Source organism: Chiloscyllium punctatum, chromosome 1 (assembly GCF_047496795.1).
Source record: "Chiloscyllium punctatum isolate Juve2018m chromosome 1, sChiPun1.3, whole genome shotgun sequence".
In the NCBI taxonomy this organism is placed as follows: domain Eukaryota; kingdom Metazoa; phylum Chordata; class Chondrichthyes; order Orectolobiformes; family Hemiscylliidae; genus Chiloscyllium; species Chiloscyllium punctatum.
Genome location: NC_092739.1, coordinates 74,910,182 through 74,929,723, shown reverse-complemented (window position 1 = coordinate 74,929,723; position 19,542 = coordinate 74,910,182). Strand labels below are relative to the sequence as shown.

At 40.0% G+C, this 19,542-nt stretch overlaps 1 protein-coding gene across 4 annotated transcripts in view; it reads left to right on the top strand.

Annotated features, from left to right (window-relative positions):
• tec (tec protein tyrosine kinase) overlaps positions 1 to 19,542 on the top strand; it is a 143,400-nt gene that overhangs the window by 68,732 nt on the left and 55,126 nt on the right. For 3 of the 4 annotated variants that reach the window (XM_072568897.1, XM_072568868.1, XM_072568878.1), the window contains 4 exons: positions 3,866 to 3,994; positions 6,264 to 6,301; positions 9,595 to 9,833; positions 17,615 to 17,680. In XM_072568897.1, the coding sequence (XP_072424998.1) occupies positions 3,866 to 3,994; positions 6,264 to 6,301; positions 9,595 to 9,833; positions 17,615 to 17,680 (472 nt within the window). The remainder of the gene's footprint in view (positions 1 to 3,865; positions 3,995 to 6,263; positions 6,302 to 9,594; positions 9,834 to 17,614; positions 17,681 to 19,542) is intronic. The other variant, XM_072568886.1, reaches the window with a different exon arrangement.

Sequence of the window (19,542 nt, the reverse complement as noted above, 5' to 3'; positions counted from 1 at the left end):
AGCTTAGTGTCATCTGTGAATTTGGATATATTGCATTCAATTCTTTTCTCCAAATTGTTAATGTATGTAGTGAACAGCTGAAATTCCAGCACTTAACCCTGTGGTATCCTACTCGTCTCTGCCTTCCACTGTGAAAAGGACCTGTTCATTCCAACAGTCTGCTTTCTGTCTGTCAACCAGTTCTCTGTTCACATCAATACATTACCGCTGATACCATGAGCTTTAGCTTTGCTTAACAATCTCTTTTGTGGAACCTTGTCAAAAGCCTTTTGAAAGTCCTGATTCACCATTGCCCACTCTACTGGTCCCATCCTCAAAAAATTCCAGAAGGCTTGTGAAGCATGACTTCCTTTTAGTGAATCCATGCTGAATTGGACTGACTCGGCCACTGCTTTCCAAATACTCAGTTATTACATCCTTGTTAGTTAACTCCAACATTTTCCACACCATTGATGTCAGGCTAATTGGCATATAATTCTCAGTTTTGTCTTTCCCTTGCTTTTTAAAAAGTGAGGTTACATGAGCTACCTTCTATCATTTGGAAGTCTTTCAGAGTCTATAGAATGCTGGAAAATGATCACCAATGCTTACGCTATTTTTAGGGTCACTTAAGTACCCTAGGATGCAGGGTATTAGGCCCCGAGAGCTTAATTGCATCAATTTCCCCAGTGCCATTTCCCGTCTAATAGGAATTTCCTTCAGTTCCTCCTTTATGCTTTACCCTCTGTATCTGAGCATTTCTGGAAGGTTGCTTGTGTCCTGCTTAGTGAAGACGCATAAAAATGGATAAATCCCGAGGACCTGCTCAGGTGGACCCTAGAACTCTGTGGGAAGCTAGGGAAGTGATTGCAAGGCCTCTTGCTGCGATATTTGTATTACCGATAGTCACAAGTGAGGTACCGGCAGACTGAAGGTTGGCTAACGTGGTTCCACTATTTAAGAAAGGACAAGCCAGGGAACTATAGACCAATGAGCCTGACATCATTGGGGGGCAAGTTGTTGGAGCGAATGCTGATGTATTTGGAAAGGCAAGGACTGATTTGGGGATAGTCAGCATGGCTTTTTGCACAGGAACTCATGTCTGTCAAATTTGATTGAGTTTTTTGAAAAGGTAACAAAGAGGATTGTTGAGGGCAGAGCGGTAGACATGATCCATATGGACTTTAGTAAGGCATTCGACAAGGTTCCCCATGGGAGACTGGTTAGCAAGGTTAGATCTCATGGAATATAGGGAGCACTCGCTATTTGGATACAGAACTAGCTCAAAGATAGAAGACAGAGGATGGTGGTGGTGATGTTTTTCAGATTGGATCCCTGTGACTGGTGGTGTGCCACAACAATTGGTGCTGGGTCCACTACTTTTTGTCATTTGTATAAATGATTTGGATGTGAGCGTAACAGGTATAGTTAGGAAGTTTGCAGATGACACTAAAATTGGAGGTGTAGTGGTCAGCGAAGAGGGTTACCTCCGATTACAATGGGATCTTGATCAGATGAGCCAGTGGGCTGAGGAGTGGCAGATGGAGTTTAATTTAGATAAATGTAAGGTGCTGCATTTTGGAAAAACAAATCTTAGCAGGACTTATACACTTAATGGTAATGTACTTTGGAGTGTTGCTGAACAAAGAAACCTTGGAGTGCAGGTAGGTAGGATAGTGAAGGAGGTGTTTGGTATGCTTACCTTTATTGGTCAGAGTATTGAGTACAGGAGTTAGAAGGTCATGTTGTGGCTATACAGGACATTGGTTAGGTCACTTGAAGTATTGCGTGCAATTCTGGTCTCCTTCCTATTGGAAGGATGTTGTGAAACTTGAAAGGGTTCAGAAAAGATTGACCAGGATGTTGCCAGGGTTAGAGGATTTGAGCTATAGGGAGAAGTTGAATAGGCTGGGGCTGTTTTCCCTGGACTGTCTGAGGTTGAGGGGGGTGATCTTATAGAGGTTTTTAAAATCATGAGGGGCATGGACAGGGTAATTAGATGAAGTCTTTTTCCTGGGTGGGGTAGTCCAGAACTAAAAGGCATAGGTTTATGGTGAGAGGGGAAAGATATAAAAGAGACCTAAGGGGCAACGTTTTCATGCAGAGGGTGGTATGTGTATGGAATGAGCTGTCAGAGGAAGTGGTGGAGGCTGGTACAATTGCAACATCTAAGAGGCATCTGGCAGGGTATATGAATAGGAAGGGTTTGGAGGGATATGGGGCAGGTGCTGGCAGGTGGGACTAGATTGGGTTGGGATATCTGCTTGGCAGGGACAAGTTGGACTGAACTATAACTAAGACACATACAAAGTATTTGTTCAACGGATCTGTAATCTGTTTAGTCCATTATGAATTCACCTGCTTCTAACTGTAAGAAACCTACTTTTGTCTTCAACAGTCTTTTTCTCTTCACATAACGATAGCAGCATTTGCAGTCAGTTTTTATGGCTTCCACAAGTTTACTTTCATATTCCAATTTCCCTCTTTTGTATTAAACCCTTTTCTTCTTCCTCTGCTGAATTTTAAATTTCTCCCAGTCTTCAGGTTTGCTGCTTTTTCTGCATCCTCTTTGGTTTCATCACTATCTCTGATTTCCCTTAAATAAAAACTAAAATAACTAGAGGGGTTATAAATCCGAAACAAAAACAGAAACTGCTGGAAACACTCAGCAGGCCTGGCAGCATCTGTGAAGAGAAATCATAGTTAATGTCTTGGGTCTGGTGACACTTCCTCAGAACATTCTGAGGAAGGGTCATCGGACCCAAAATGTTAACTCTGATTTCTCTTCGCAGCTGTTGCCAGACCTGCTGAGGTTTCCCAGCAAGCCCTGATTTCCCTTGTTAGCCATGGTTGAGCCACCTTCCCTGTTTAACTCTTATGCCAGACAGGGATGTCCATGTGTTCTTTAAGTTTTTGTCATTGCTGATCCTTTGTCAACCCCTGAAGTATCCTTGGCCGACTATTCTAGCTAATGCATGCCTCATACCACCAAAGTTAGCTTTCTTTAAGTTCAGGACCCTAGTCTCAGATCGAACTGTGTCATTTTCTGTCATAATGAAGAATTCTACCATATTATGGACAAGCTTCCCCAAAGGATCTTGCACCACAAGGTTGCTATTAGTCTCCCCTCTCACTACACAATACCCAGTCTAGGATGGCTTACTTTCTAGTTAGTTTTTTGACATATTGGTTGAGAAAACCATCCCTTGTACATTCTAGGAAATTCTCCTCCATTACATTGCTGCCAGTTTGGCTAGTCCAATCAATATGTAGATTGAAGTCACCAATAACATTCATGGAGATAGTGTAGCTCAGTGGTTAGCACTGCTGCCTCACAGGGCCAGGGACCTGGTTTCGATTCCAGTCTTGGGCTACTGTCTGTGTAGACTTTGTGTACTTTCCCTATATCTGCGTGGGTTTCCTCCCATAGATCAAATATGTACATGCTAAATTACCCATAGTATCCAAGAATGTGCAGGTTAGTGTATTAGCCCTGAGAAATTCAGAGTTACAGGAATAGGGTAGGGGTGTGGTTCTGGATGGGTTGCTCCTTGGAGGGTCAGTGTGGACCCGATAGGCCCGTTACAGCCTATTTCCACACTGTAGGGATACTATGATTTTATGATTCATAAAGATGATATACTTTGTTCATTCAGTTGGAAACTTCATGAACACGCTCATGTTTTCAATTTTGACTTACGATTTTAAAGAAATTACTCTTTAATTCTGCATTCAGCCTATGTCATCTATTGTGACCATTGGACTGAGACAAGAAGATCAGATTGTTTTCAATTTAGAAGCTATTTTCCTCAACTGAGCTTGTGCTTGAGCCAGTAATCATCATTCTTTAAAATGAATTTCTGCCTGTTTTTCTTTTTAAAATTAGAAATAAGAAATAATGACTTAATAATACCAAAATATCATCCAAAATTCTGGGCAGAAGGAGTATGGCAATGCTGTAGACAAGCAGACAAACTTGCTCCAGGCTGTGAAGAATATAACCTCTTCGGAGATAGTAAGTATTGCTTTTCTTATTTCTGACATTAAAGTATTGTTTTTCAGAAGATTATCAAGCACTTAATTTGCTGCAGAAGCAGGTTTGGTTTTGTTGTGGTTGGAGGGGGGTGGGCTTGCAATAGAGCATGGGGACATTCTGGTAAAATGGGTTTTTGGTTTGCAGCAATCAGCAAGATTGTTGAATTGGGACCAATCTTGCTCAAAAACCTCAGGTTAAGTGGACAGAAACTGGTTGGGCTGCAAAGGCCATTGAAGAGTCATGGACGGAGGAGACCATATGGTAAAGGATGAGAATTAGGCCATGTGGCTGATTGAGTCTGGTCCACCATTTGATCACGGCTGATATATTTCTCAGCCCATTCTCCTGTCTTCTCCTCCTAAACTCCTCCTTACTAATCAAATTCCAGGATGTGAGTTTGCTCACTGAGCTGGAAGGTTCGGTTTCAGGCGTTTCGTCACCATACTTAGTAACATAATCAGTGAGCCTCCAGTGAAGTGCTGGTGTTATGTCCCAGTTTCTGTTTGTGTTTAGTTTTCAAAACTTGCTAGTTAAAATCCTGTTAATCTATCTTAAATGCACTCAGTGACATGTACTGTACAGCCTTTTGTGGCAAAGAGTTTCACAAAACCACTGCCAACTGGCTGAAGAAATTTCTCCTTATCTCAGTTCTAAAGGGGCATCCCTTTACTCTGAGGCTGTGTCCTTGAATCCTAGTCTTTCCTACCAGTGGAAACATTTTTAGATTAGATTAGATTACTTACAGTGTGGAAACAGGCCCTTCGGCCCAACAAGTCCGCACTGACCCTCTGAAGAACAGCCCACCTAGACCCATTCCCCTACATTTACCCCTTCACCTAACACTACGGGCAATTTAGCATGGTCAATTCAACTAATCTGCACATTTTTGGACTGTGGGAAGAAACCGGAGCACCCGGAGGAAACCCATGCAGACACAGGGAGAATGTGCAAACTCCACACACAGTTGCCTGAGGTGGGAATTGAACCCGGGTCTCTGGCGCTGTGAGGTAGCAGTGCTAACCACTGTGCCACCGTGCCACCCACTGTCTACTCTATCTAGGCCCCTCAATATTCTATAAGTTAATCAGATCCCCCTCCACCTTTTAAACTCCATGGATACAGACCTAGAGTCCTCAACCACTCTTCATATGACAAGGCCTCAGCCATTCTTTTAAACCTTCGCTGGACCCACCCCAAGGCCAGCACATCCTCTTTTAGACATTGGGTCCAAATCTGCACACTCTATTCCAAACGCAATTTGACCAGAGTGATATACAGCCTCAGCAGTCCATCCCCATTCTTATATTCTAACCCTCTTGAAATGAGTGCTAACATTGCATTTGCCTTCGTAACTGCCGACTGAGCCTGCGTGTTAACCTTGATAGAATCCTGAACTAGGACTCCCAAGTCCCATTGTGCTTCAGATTTCCAGTCTTTCCTCATTCAGAAAATAGTCTACACCTCTATTCTTCCTAACAAAGTACATTATCTCAAACTTTCACCTTAAGCCCCCTAATCAAGTCTGCCTTATTACAAATCGCCAAATCCTAGTAGGCTGACCACAAGCGGCTCCAAAAAAACCACCTAGTAGTGATTCCATGAATCCCTTTTGTTGAGTATTGCAATTGTGTTTCTGACATACCTTTTCCATCTCCTGATCTATTTTCTGTCCCACATCTGACTACTGCTTGGAGACCTGTACATAATGTAGGGATGGGCAATAAATGCTGGCCAGCCACCAGCGTCCATATTCCACGAGTGCATACAGTTTTAAAATTTCATGATATGCATGTGAACTACTTATCAGATACTCACCAAACAGCTCACTTCTTTCTCTATAATAAAGCAAGAACCAATTCCTAGAGGATGAAAGAGTATAAAAAGCCAAGCAAAGGGGCACCTTTTCCTATCCTCATCTAACTTCCATGATCAGTAAAATGTATTCACACTGTTTTGTTAATGAGTGATAAGGACTTGAACCCTGGCCTTCTAGAGGAGAGACACTATCACTATTCCACAAGGTCCATTTATGATCATATAACTTGGAACTACAAAAGATACTTGCAATTTTTTGGTTTTCTTTGTGTAAGGGGGATGCTTCAAGCAGTGTAGTGTACTGGCTGGCTTGCTGTAAATGCCAGTGTATGCATTAAGATCACTTCAAACAAATATGTTTCTAAGTCAGCTTTTTATAAATTTCTGGAGGTTGCTGTAATGTCTGTCTTGAAATTTATTTTTTACTTTTTAGTTACTCGAAAGCCACTTCCTCCAACACCAGATGATATGGTAATGTATTACAAAAATAATAATTGAGTCTGTTATTAATTTACTGTAATATTCACTGCTGTATTAATGTATTATTTAAAATATGAACAATAATACCAATACATTTAGTAATGAAAGCTAACTGTCAACTCATTAGTCATTTGCTATAATTGAACAAAACTGTTCCAGCATTTCTTGCAGACTGATCTACATTCAGGTATTATGGTATTTTCCTCACAAAAGTGACAATATTTATTGAAACTCAGAAGGGGTACCTGAAAAAGTGCCTGTTTCAAATATTGTACCCTGAACAGAACTCGTGCAGAGACTTTGAAGATTTGATTTGATATAAGTTTTTTAAAATTATGATTGCAGTACATCTTGGACTCAACCTCCAAATTGTCATGTGACTGAATATTAATTTTTTTTCAGAGGACAGGTAGTTAACTGTAAGGTTATGATCTTGGGCAGATCATGCTTTTGCACTGTTGGAAATAATTAGAATTGATCTGCTTTAATAGTTAAAAGCTGAAAATGTGTTGCTGGAAAAGCGCAGCAGATCAGGCAGCATCCAAGGAGCAGGAGCATAGACGTTTCGGGCATGAGCCCTTCTTCAGGAATGAGGAAAGTGTGTCCAGCAGGCTAAGATATCTGAAAAATTACCTTAGCCTGCTGGACACACTTTCCTCATTCCTGAAGAAGGGCTCATGCCCGAAACGTCGATTCTCCTGTTCCTTGGATGCTGCCTGACCTGCTGTGCTTTTCCAGCAACACATTTTCAGCTCTGATCTCCAGCATCTGCAGTCCCCACTTTCTCCTTTTAATAGTTAAAATGCAAGAATATTCTAGTAATACTGTGAAGAGAATATTCTTGGCTTACTGGAGATCAAAAAATGAACATGACTCAAAATTGCAAACTTAATTTTCGTAACTGGTTACATGGAAGGATATTCTCATTATCAAGTTAATTGCACGTAGCTTGGTAACTTGGTTTTGGAATTATTACAACACAGTAATAGTTAGGCTGTTGCAAATCTTTGTAACCACAAAACCATACCTAGTTTCAGTTTGTATAATTATTGCATTTAACTCCATTTCAAAATTAGAGTTAAAGATTACACTGCATTTTGTCACATATTTTAAAATGATGTATAATGGATCTGTATTTAACTCTGTTAATTAGTAATAATTAATTACTTCCTTGTTTAAAAATGGTTTCTTCAGTCGAAGTTCAATGTATGTAATTGTGGAATTAATTTCCTTGCGCCTACCTGTCTATATGATCTAGCTGTCCTTTTCACAAGTCTTGCAGCCGTCAATTCTTATTCATCCAGTGCTGTCTTCTTTTCTTCTCTAACTGATCCATAAATGTATGTGAGTTTAGATAATTTATATTGCATGATCAAAATAATAAGAAAGTTCTCACAAGATAAATTGGGAATCATTGTTTGAGTTTTTCCTGAATTTGTGGCTGTTCTCTTTAGTTGGCTCAGTTCTTACCAAAAAAAGACTAACACAAAAGTGGCCGTTCCACCCCTCTTTAAAAATGATCTGACTACCTTTTCTAACTAGATTTGTATTCTTTTATTTCATGACCACCTTTTATTAGAATAATCTAAATGCCTTTAATGGTTGAGATTTTTATAAGATTATGATGCTTTGGGGCTGTCTCTTTAATTGAAGGTAAAATTGGGAGGTGAAGAGAGACATTTGATCTGTTTCAAGTTCTACCCAATAATTTTCATCTATATTAAACTAGAAAGAGTTAATACAACATGGTGGCAAGTATAGTGAGCCAACAGCATTGCTCAGCAATTTAAAAAAAAGTTATTTAAATTAGAAACTTGCTTGTAGCACTGCAACTGGTTCATCACTGTCATATCAGAAATTGCCTGCTTGAGTTGTGTAACTTTTAGTTCTGCACCAGTCTTCAAAGAAAATCAATGGCAGTTTCACCTTCAGACTTCAGTACAATGTTGTGTTTTGTCCTGCAGTCTTTCTCCTATTGCCTCATTTGCCCTTTGTTAAATGACCTCAAAGCAAGAACTCCCTTCCACCTATGAGTTAAAAATCCATTTTGTAACATGGTATTTTGGGAGAGGATTGAACCATGCTCGAAGATTATGGTTTCTGAGAAGCAACATGTCAAATTTAGAATTTTCATTGTAAACTGAGTTATGCCTCAAATCTATCTGAGGATGATCAGAAGAATCCAGCAAAACAATGATTGACTTTGGAAAATCAGTTTCATATGACAATGAATTTGATTGTGCCTGGAGTTCATGTAGTATGGACAAAAAGCCAGACATTTTTAATTACTGAAGCAGAGAAAAGGCACAGACATGTGATTTCTTGGACATTGGAGCTCTCACAGTGTGAACAAAAAAAAACCAGACTGATGCAGATATGAAGCAATTAATGCAGAGAGCTGAGTCTTTGTGCATGAGAAACCTGTTGGTACAATAGCCAAGGTACTTGGCCAGAATGTAGTACACAGTAACTGAAGACTTTGCCAAAAGCTGCATTGATGCACAGCATATGCCAATGAATAAAGACATGGCTTAGGTCTTTTGAAGAAGGTCTAAAAGCAGGAACATAGGGAGAAACTAGAGGAGGTAGCAGGCAAACCACAGAGGTACCAGCCAGACACAAAGGGAAACATTTCAGAAATTTGCAAATGCAAAGACATGTACGCGAAATGGACGAGTGCATGACCAAAATGAAGGAGGTGGATCAAGATGAAAAAAATACATAGGACTAATTCACATGATAAATCTTAGTGGAACAGGTCAATTCTGTTAACAAACCAGAAGCTTTTACAACACAAGAGATCATCTGTCCCAACAAGCCTTGGCAGGCCTTAACTGAGAGGGAAGATTAATACAGATGTCAGGGCCAAGTGTTATGAAAGTTGCCTTCTGTTTTTTGTAGGGAATGTGGATGTTTATCCTTGAGCTTATCGGAAACATACTGTTATAAGTGTCAGGACTGAAAATGGTCCTTTCATTATATTTCAAAATTTGACTAACTTAAGTAAAACTCTAGTTGACATTTATTTGAGTATAAACAAACATGAAAAAAAATCAAGCACTTTTTCTTTTAATATAATTATGATGAGGTGTAAATCGTAACTGACTAGATGGCATGCGGGTGCCTTGATATCTTAAATGTTCTGTTAACGAAAAATACTTTGCAACCTAATGTAACTCATGACCAGACCTATTTTTAAGGTTTAATTTCATAATTTTAAGCAGATTTGGAGAGTGTCTTATTAACAGAATGTATCTTGCATTCTAATTTATATTATTTAACAGCTATCTAACAATCCACGAAGATATGTTTATAAGCCTCAATCACCCCTACCACGACCTGAAGATGAAGATTATGATGAGGAGGAGGAAGAGGAGGAGGAGGAGGAGGAGGAGGAGATGGTTTTAGCAATGTATGACTTTGAAGCATTAGAGGCCCATGATCTAAGCTTAGTAAAGGGTGAAGAATATGTCCTGTTACAAAAATGTGATGTTCATTGGTGGAAAGCAAGAGATAAGAATGGGTAAGTACCTTCTGGTTCTTGTCACTCAGTGTAGTTGAGCATAGTATAAAATAAAAGTAACTGAGAAACTCTGTTGCTGTAATACCGGAAACGCTGCAAGTATCTGTACTGAAAAGTAACTTTGTGTTCTGGAGTTGCAGTTCTTCTAATTTTCATTATTGTAGTTTCAAGAATCTTGTTGCACATTTTCTTTTGTGCTTGTTTCATTCATGACTCTCAAGCCAGTCTTTCTATATTTAACTTCCTGTGCCTGATTTGATATTGAATTCATTATTTCAGTCTAATCTTGCTAGTTTAGAAAGTGCTGCTAATCAATGACTCTGCAGTCTAATTTAGGAGGTAAATTGTTGTTTACCTTTTCACACCGGTTCCGGAAGTAGGGCAGAGCACACTGCCTATTTTGGCTGGCAGGATCCTACAGTGCAAAAAACCTATATGAAGTCTGGAGGCAGGACTAATTAATAGTGTTGGTGATAAAGTTAGGCCCATTGTTGCTGTTATGCTCTGAAGTTGAGCACCATAAGCCACTGATGTTAGCAACTATGCTGGTATGAGGATTGTCTCTTAATGAAAAGAGAGAAGGAATAACATTTCATACTGCTATTTCCATGGCCACTGTTTATTTTGTTGAAAATGTTTGAAATTGATATTATTAGAATTTAGTTTGAGGGACTGTTAATGATAGGCCCTTGCTGAGATAGTTGTATCATCAATAGTCACAGGTGAGGTGCTGGAAGACTGGAGTTTGGCTAATGTGGTGCCACTGTTTAAAAATGGTGGTAAGGACAAGCCCAGAACCTATAGAGCAGTGAGCTAGATATGGGTGGTGGGTAAATTATTGGAGGGAATCCTGAGGGAGAGGATGTACATGTATTAGGAAAGGCAAGGACTGATTAGGGATGGTGAACATGGCTTTGTGCATGGGAAATCATGTCTCACAAACTTGATTGAGTTTTTGTGAAGAAGTAATAAAGTGGATTGATGAGGGCAGAGCAGTGGATATGATCTATATGGGCTTCAGTAAGGCATTTGACAAGGTTCCCCTTGGGAGACTGATTAGCAAGGTTAGATCTCATGGAATACAGGGAGAACTAGCCATTTGGATACTGAACTGGCTCAAAGGTAGAAGACAGAGGGTGGTGGTGGAGGGTTGTTTTTCAGACTGGAGGCCTGTGACCAGCGGAGTGCCACAAGGATCAGTGCTGGGTCCACTACTTTTCGTCATTTATATAAATGATTTGGAAGTGAGTATAAGAAGTCCAGTTAGTAAGTTTGCAGATGACACTAAAGTTGGAGGTGTAGTGGACAGTGAAGAGGGTTATCTCGGATTGCAACAGAATCTTGACCAGATGGGCAAATGGGCTGAGAAGTGGCAGATGGAGTTTAAGTTAGATAAGTGCGAGGTGCTGCATGTTGGGAAAGCAAATCGTAGCAGGACGTATACACTTAATGGTAAGGTCCTAGGGAGTGTTGCTGAACAAAGAGACCTTGGAGTGCAGGTTCATCGTTCCTTGAAAGTAGATTCGCAGGTAGATAGGATAGTGAAGAAGGCGTTTGGTATGCTTTCCTTTATTGGTCAGAGTATTGAGTACAGGAGTTGGGAGGTCATGTTGCGGCTGTACAGGACATTGGTTAGGCCACTGTTGAAATATTGCGTGCAATTCTGGTCTCCTTTGTATCAGAAGGATGTTGTGAAACTTGAAAGGGTTCAGAAAAGATTGACAAGAATGTTGCCAGGGTTGAAGGATTTGAGCTATAGGGAGAGGTTGAATAGACTGGGACTGTTTTCCCTAGAGCGTCAGAGGTTGAGGGATGACCTTATAGAGGTTTATAAAATCATGAGGGGCATGGATAGGATAAATAGACAAAGTCTCTTCCCTGGAGTCCAGAACTAGAGGGCATAGGTTTAGGGTGAGAGGGGAAAGATATAAAAGAGACCTAAGGAGCAACTTCTTCACACAGAGGATGGTACATGTATGGAACGAGCTGCCAGAAGAAGTGGTTGAGGCCAGTACAATTGCAACATTTAAAAGGCATTTGGATGTGTTGATGATGAGGAAGGGTTTGGAGGGATATGGGCTGCGTGCCGGTAAGTGAGACTAGGTTAGGTTGGGATATCTGGTTGGCATGGACAAATTGGACCAAAGGGTCTGTTTCCGTGCTGTACGTCTCTATGACTCTATGACTCTAATGATTTGAGATTTTTTGAATACAAAAAAGTCATCTTTACTGTCTGTCCCACTCTCTCTTTCCAGGTGTTAGTTTTAACTATGTTGGTTATAGCACAGAAGAAAGCTATTCAGCCTGCCATGTCCATGCCAACTCTGCAAGCGCACTCTCCCAACCAGTCCCACTTGCCAACTTTTTCCTGCAAACGTTTTCTCTTCTTAAATTATCTAATTCTCTTTTGAAAGCCTTGATTGAATCTGCTTCCAATACACACAGGCATTCAATTCTAGACCTTAACCATTCATTCCTTAAACATATCTCACCTCATATTGCATTGGTTCTTTTGTCAGTTCCCTTAAATTAATATCCTCTGGCTCTTGACCTTACCACCAGTTTTTTCTGTGTCCATCCGTACAGGCCCTCGTGATTTTTAACACTTTCATCAAATTATCTCTTGATCTTATTCGTAGTCGGAGAGTCAAGAGTTTTACAACATGTAAAGTGGTCTTTGGCCCGTAACCTTGTATACTATGGCATTGCAAATGCTCATCCAAACACTTAAATGTTGTGAGGCTTCCTGCCTCTGCTATCCTTTCTAGCGGTGAGTTCCTGATAACCCCACCCGGGTGCAAGTAATTGGCCTGAAATCACCTGTCAATTTCCTGTTCTTGTCCTTAAAACTATGCCCCCCTGCATTGTTATCATCCTACTACTTGGGAGAAGTTTCTTTCTAAGCCACTCACTTTTATACACCTCAGTAAGGATCCCCCTCAGTCTTCTCTGCTTTAAGAAAAACAACACCAAACTATCTAATCTCTCTTCATAGTTGAAATTCTCCAGCCCAAGAAAACTAATTACTAGTTTTTCCACTCGGTCTCCATGACTTGAGTCCCTCATCCTGACATCTATTCGTGTAATCTCTTCCCTCTCTGATGCTTTCTAATATCTTTGCATCCTTCCTAATGATGCCCAAAATTTTTTTTTTTAGATTAGATTAGATTACTTACAGTGTGGAAACAGGCCCTTCGGCCCAGCAAGTCCACACCGTCCCGCCGAAGCGCAACCCACCCATACCCCTACATCTACCCCTTACCTAACACTACGGGCAATTTAACATGGCCAATTCACCTGACCTGCACATCTTTTGACTGTGGGAGGAAACCGGAGCACCCGGAGGAAACCCACGCAGACACGGGGAGAACGTGCAAACTCCACACAGTCAGTCGCCTGAGGCGGGAATTGAACCCGGGTCTCAGGCACTGTGAGGCAGCAGTGCTAACCACTGTGCCACCGTGGTTTTCCAGTTGAGGTCAATTATAAAGATCAGTTGCAACCTGCAGAGTGGGATGAGTGAAACCCATTTGGGTATGAATGTTACAGAAAAGTCTTATAAATTTTACGAGAGACATTCAAATGTTGGTCCTCATTTTTGACTTAAAAATCTCGTGGAGTCCTCAATCCCCAAGTCGATCGCTTGTATCAACCTTCAAGTAAGTCTTTAAATGGGTGTATTGCACTCCCATTCAAAAGAGTTGGGAGGTTCTTCAGTTTTTACAAGTCAGCATCTACCGAGTGAAATTTTGAAATCGGGGTCTTGCGGCAAAATGTGACAGACCGATCACAAGGGCTGAAGCCACTAGATGTGTAGCCAAAAAGGCATGTTCTTACTTTCTTAAAATGCTTTTAGATGCCCCTCAAAAATCTCTTGACCTACTGCCTTGACAATGCTTGTTATCTGCAGTCTCCAGGACCTGTCTTCATTTGAACAGATCTTGTTTGCTCGTCAAATTGGCACGATAGACTGATTTTTTTTGGTTGCTAGAATCTGGTCAGCTGCAGTTGGGTCCTCCTTTGGCAACCATAGCTCAGAAGATGGAAACAAACCCTGAACCTAATGTGGAAAGGTTGGACCCATACTTATTGGAGTTCAGAAGATTGAAAAGTGATCTTATTAAAGCATATAAGATTCTGAGGAGATTTTGCAGAATATATGCTTTAAGGAGAGATGATGGCATAGTGGACTGTTAATCCAGAGACCCAGGTAATGTTGTGGGGACCCAGGTTTGAATCCTACCATAGTAATGGTGAAATTTGAATTCAAAAAAATCTGGATTTAAGAGTATGATGATGATCATGATTCCTTAGTCAATTTTTGGAAAAATCCATCTGATTCACTAATGTCCTTCAGGGAAGGAATCTATCATCCCTACCTGGTCTTGCCTACATGTGTCTCCAGACCCACAGCAATGTGGTTAATTATTAACTGCACCCTGGGCAAATAGAGATGGGCAATAAATGCTGGCCTAGCCTAAAAGGCCCTCATCCCATGAATGGATAATAAAAAAAGCATGAACATTTTCCCTGTTAGGGAATCCAAAGCTAGAGGGCACTGTTTAAAAATAGTAGGTCTCCTATTTAAGATGCAGATAAGGTGGAATTTCTGTCTTCAGGTGGTTGTTAATCTTTGAAATTCTTTGTTCGAGAGCAGTGGGATATATTCATTGCTGTATTAGGCAGGATTTTCATCTACAAGGTTATGGGGTGTCAGTAAGAAAGTGGAGTTCAAGGTATAATCTGATGACCCCATTATTGCATGGTGGAGCAGCTTTGAGGGGTCAAATGACTTACCCCTGCTTCTACTTTTTACATTGTCATTGCCTTTACTGTTTCCATTTGACTGGGTATGAATCCCTGATGATTCTGCATCCAAAATAATGGGAGAAACAGCCTTAACAATAAGTTTTGGAAATTATCTTAAGCATTGCAGAGTCTCATAGAAAACATTAATACTGTTGAGTTTGTTCGAAACAACTTAAGATTCGAACCATGGAATTTCCTGACAAGGAGCCAATGGTGAGCAACAGAACATGTCATTAATCATTATGCTGACTACTTGTGAATACAATTCATGACTACTTATTTTTCTCTATCCTTTTCATCTTCATTTATTTAACTGAATTGCTTGCACATCTCTTCCAGTTTCAGTTCTGATAATGGCCCAAAGCACTTGGTGAATATTCCTGTAACTACTGAATATTTCCAGCATTTTCTTTTTTATTCCAAAGGCAAAGCCTGATATTTCTTATAAAGATTTTTTGTTTTATTCTTTACTGTAGTTTTCCAGTTTCTATTTTCGCTCTTTTGTTAGTCGAGCTACCATGGTAGAAATTCCCATGATTGCTTCATGTGCTAGGACAGAAGTGGTATAGTCAGTAATTTGGATGTATGATTAAGTATCTCATGATTTAGATCACCATGGTAGGATTTATTGAAATGATCATAGGTTCTCTTGTATTCTGCCAAAACTATGAGAGGAATCTTTTTTATTTAAAAATATAAAATTAACAATTTAAACTTGCAATATTTCTCTTGTCTCTTCTTATCATATTCTTAAGAACATAAAGTAGAGGAGGAAAAGTTCGTGATATGATAACCCTCAACTCGACTTTACTTTTTTTTCATCATAACTCTTGATTCCCTTACTAATTAAAAATCTCAGCCTTGACTATAATTAACAGCTCAGCCTCTACAGCCCTCTGTGGTTTAGTAAAAGTCAGTGGATTCACTGCCCTCTGAGAGAAGAAATTCATAGAAAATAGAACAATACAGCGTAGAGCAGGCCCTTTGGCCCTCAATGTTGCGGCGACCTGTGAACTAATCTAAGCCCAGCCCCATACACTATCCCATCTTCATCCATGTGCTTATCCAAGGATTGTTTAAATCTCCTTACTGTGACTGAGTTAACTACAAGGGCATTCCATGCCCTTTCCCCCGCTCTGAGTAAAGAACTTGCCTCTGACATCTGTCTTAAATCTATCATCACTCAATTTGTAGCTATGCCCCCTCGTACAAGCTGACATCACCATCCTCGGAAAAAGACCATCACTCTCTAATCCTTATCACCCTGTCTAATCCTCTGATCATCTTGTATGTCTCTTTCAAATCCCATCTTAGCCTCCTTCTTTCCAATGAGAACAGACCCAAGTGTCTCAGCCTTTCCTTATAAGACCTTCCCTCCAGACCAGGAGACATCCTGGTAAATCTCCTCTGCACCTTTTCCAATGCTTCCACATCCCTCCTGTTATGGGACGACCAGAACTGTATGCAATAATCTAAGTGCGGCCGCACTACTGTTTTGAACAGTTGCAGCTTGGAAAATCTTCCTTATCTCTGTCGCAGATGAGCACCTCCTTGGTCTGAGATTGTTTTGTCTGCTTCTAGACTTTCCCACAAGGGAAAACACCTCTCAGCAACTAACCTGTTAGGTACCCTAAGAATTTTATGTATTTCAATAAGATTGCCTCTCATTCTTCTAAACTCCAATAAGTTCAAGACCAGTCTACTCAAGTGTCCTCATTAAAAAAAAGTTTCACCATACCTACAATCAACCTAATGAGCCTCCACTGAATTGCATTCAAACCAATCTATCTTCAAATAAATGAACCAAAATCATTCCCAATTTTCCAGTTGTAGTCTGACTAGTGCCTTGTTTAGTTTTAACAAGACCTCCCTATTTTTATACTCCATTTCTTGTGAAATAACGTCAACGGTCCAGTTGTCTTTTCAAATACTTGTTGAATTTAGAAGCTAAGTATGCATAAGGACCCCAAATCCCTCTGTGCTGAAGCTTTCTGCAGTCTATCCCCATTTATATAGTAATAATCACTTCTATTCTTCTTACAAAGTGAATGACCTGCCATTTTCCCCTACATTATATTCCATATGTCAAAGTTTTGCCTGTTTACTTAATCTGTCTACATTCCTCTACAGACTTTATGTCAACCTCATCATTTGACTTGCCATCTAGTCTTGTGTCATGCGCAAACTTGGTGAGAGTGCACTCATTTCTGTTAATTGGGTTGTTAACATATATTGTAAATAGTTGAAGCCCTAGCACTGATTCTTGTGAAGCTCCACCGCTTAGAGATTGCCAACGTTAAAGTACCCTCTTTTTCCCAACTCTCTCTATTAGTTCGCCAATCCACTATCCATGCTAATATTTTACCCCTAACACTTTGGGCTCTTATTACATAGCCTTATATGCTGTTGAATGCATTTCGTCAGTCCAAATATAGTACATTTACTAGTTATTCTTTATCTATCCTTTCTTCATGGGAATTCAATTACATTTTATTGGAAGAGTTAAACAGCTAAAAGTTACTATTCACATTGCTTCTGAGAGTTACAGGTGAAAATTATTTGAATTTGCCAAATCCAAATTTATCCTAGGGAATCAGAACTGCTTGTCTATCTGGAATGATGATTCATTGTACACACTAAAATTTCATCTTTATTTATTTATACAGTTGTTTGAATCTATCTGATGCTTAACAATTTGTATGAATTTCTTTCAATGATGTAAGAAAGTGGATGCTACCATTCCCATTCTCCTAATGTGAAAAGCTAATGCGTGCTCCCAAGCATGGCTGTAGTATAACTTTGGTCTAGCTGAAGGGCTTATGCCCGAAATATCGATTCTGCTGCTCCTCGGATGCTGCCTGACCTGCTGTGCTTTTCCAGCATCACACTTCGCAGAGTGCTGAAGTAGAGAAATGTAAGCAAATATTAATAAGACTCCTGACACACAATTATGGATATATTCTATTTTTCAGACATGAGGGCTACATACCAAGCAATTATGTAACAGAGAAGAAATCCAACAATTTAGAAAAATATGAGTAAGTTAAACAGTCTTCCAAATTATAATTACAACAAATTTTGTTTTAACCTGAAACTTAGGAATTTGCAGACTTGATGAACTGGCAAAAATTGTATACGTCAAATGCTGCAGTGTTTGCTGTATTATTCTGTCCAATTATTATACTTTTACATTTATTTATTTCAATATAAATATCTTGTTCAATTGAATGGCCACACAAAATATCATCAATTGGTTCAATTTCAAGTCAATTTCTCTTCAAATACCACTATCTACCATGAGGTCTGAGTAGTCAGTTGAGGGTGTTAGTGAGAAGGCTCTGTGCTAGTACGTTTTAGTTGAGGCAATTTCATAGAATCCTTACAGTGTGTAAACAGGCCATTCGGCCCATCAACTCCACACCGTCCCTCTGAAGAGTAATCCACCTAGACTCATTCCCCTACCCTATTACTCCATATTTCCCTGACTAATGCACCTAACCTACACACCCCTGAGCGCTGTGGCAATTTAGCATGGCCAATTCACCTAAACTGCACATAAAGAAAAGTTGCTCCATATGGAGCAAACCATCCTCTGCTGTTTGCTCAATGTCTCCTTGAGCTACTTTCCTGGGCAGCACACTGGATGAGTGGTTAGCACTGCTGCCAGGATTCCAGGTTTGATTCCGGCCTTGGGCGACTGTCTGTGTGGAGTTTGCACATTCTCCCCGTGTCTGCGTGGGTTTCCTCTGGGTGCTCCGGTTTCCTCCCATATTCCAAACTATGTGCAGGTCAGGTGAATTGGCCATGCTAAATTGTCCATAGTTGTTAGGTGCGTTAGTCAGAAAAGGGTGGGTTACTCTTCGGAGGGTCGGTTTGGACTTGTTGGGCCAAAGGGCCTGTTTCCACACTGAAGGAAATCGAATCTCGTCTAAGTCTAGAATCAACTTAATGAAGCTACACTGAACTGCTTCCAGTACCAATATATCTTCAGATAAATGGACCAAAATCATTCACAATTTTCCAGTTGTGGTCTGAATAGTTTCTTATAGAGTTTGAACAAGACCTCCCTATTTTTATGCTCCATTTCCGAAGTCTCATGAAGGCTGCTTGGCAAACACTGTTGCATTATTATTTGTGATTTATGCTGTAAATAAAGTATAACAGTGATATGTTTGTCCCCTGCATTGTATTGTGTTTCGTATGTAATTTTACATTGATTATGTAGACCTATTGACTACCTGGAATATTTGATCAATCGGCACACTCCTGGTCCCATAAGTGCCATACTGTGTATGTTTGAATTGTTCCATTGTGGTGTTAGTTACTCAAAGAATATGATTTTGGATGCATGGTGCTCAGTTTCAAGTTCTCCTCCAAAGAGTTGATTGCATAATGTAGATTGGCATTTCTACTTAGGACTAAGGGTGTGTTCTCTGTCAGGTAAGCAGTCCTTTATATGAGATGTTAAAACTGAAACCTACCTTGCCCTTGGTTGAATGCAAAACATCCCATGACACTTTTTGGAGTGCAGTAGGGCTATCTTTTCAGTATACTGCATAACATTTATCACTTGATCATTGCTGTCTGTAGGACCTTGGTGTAAGAAAGTTGTCTGCTACAGTACAACGGTGACTACACTTCAGAAGTACTTCATCGCCTTAAAGCATTTCAGAATCATTTTGAAGTCATAAAGGACATTATTTTGATATGTCTTTCTCATACATTCAAAAAATTGCATCAACAGTGTGTGTTACAATGCAGGAATGGTCACCATGATTCAAAGATGCATACGCCGATGAACTTGTGATGTCACACCTGCATAATGTTAAATTGTTTTCAGTATGGAATTTGGGAAAGAGACTCTGTAAGCAGTGAGAAAACTACAGCTCCAGAGTGTACA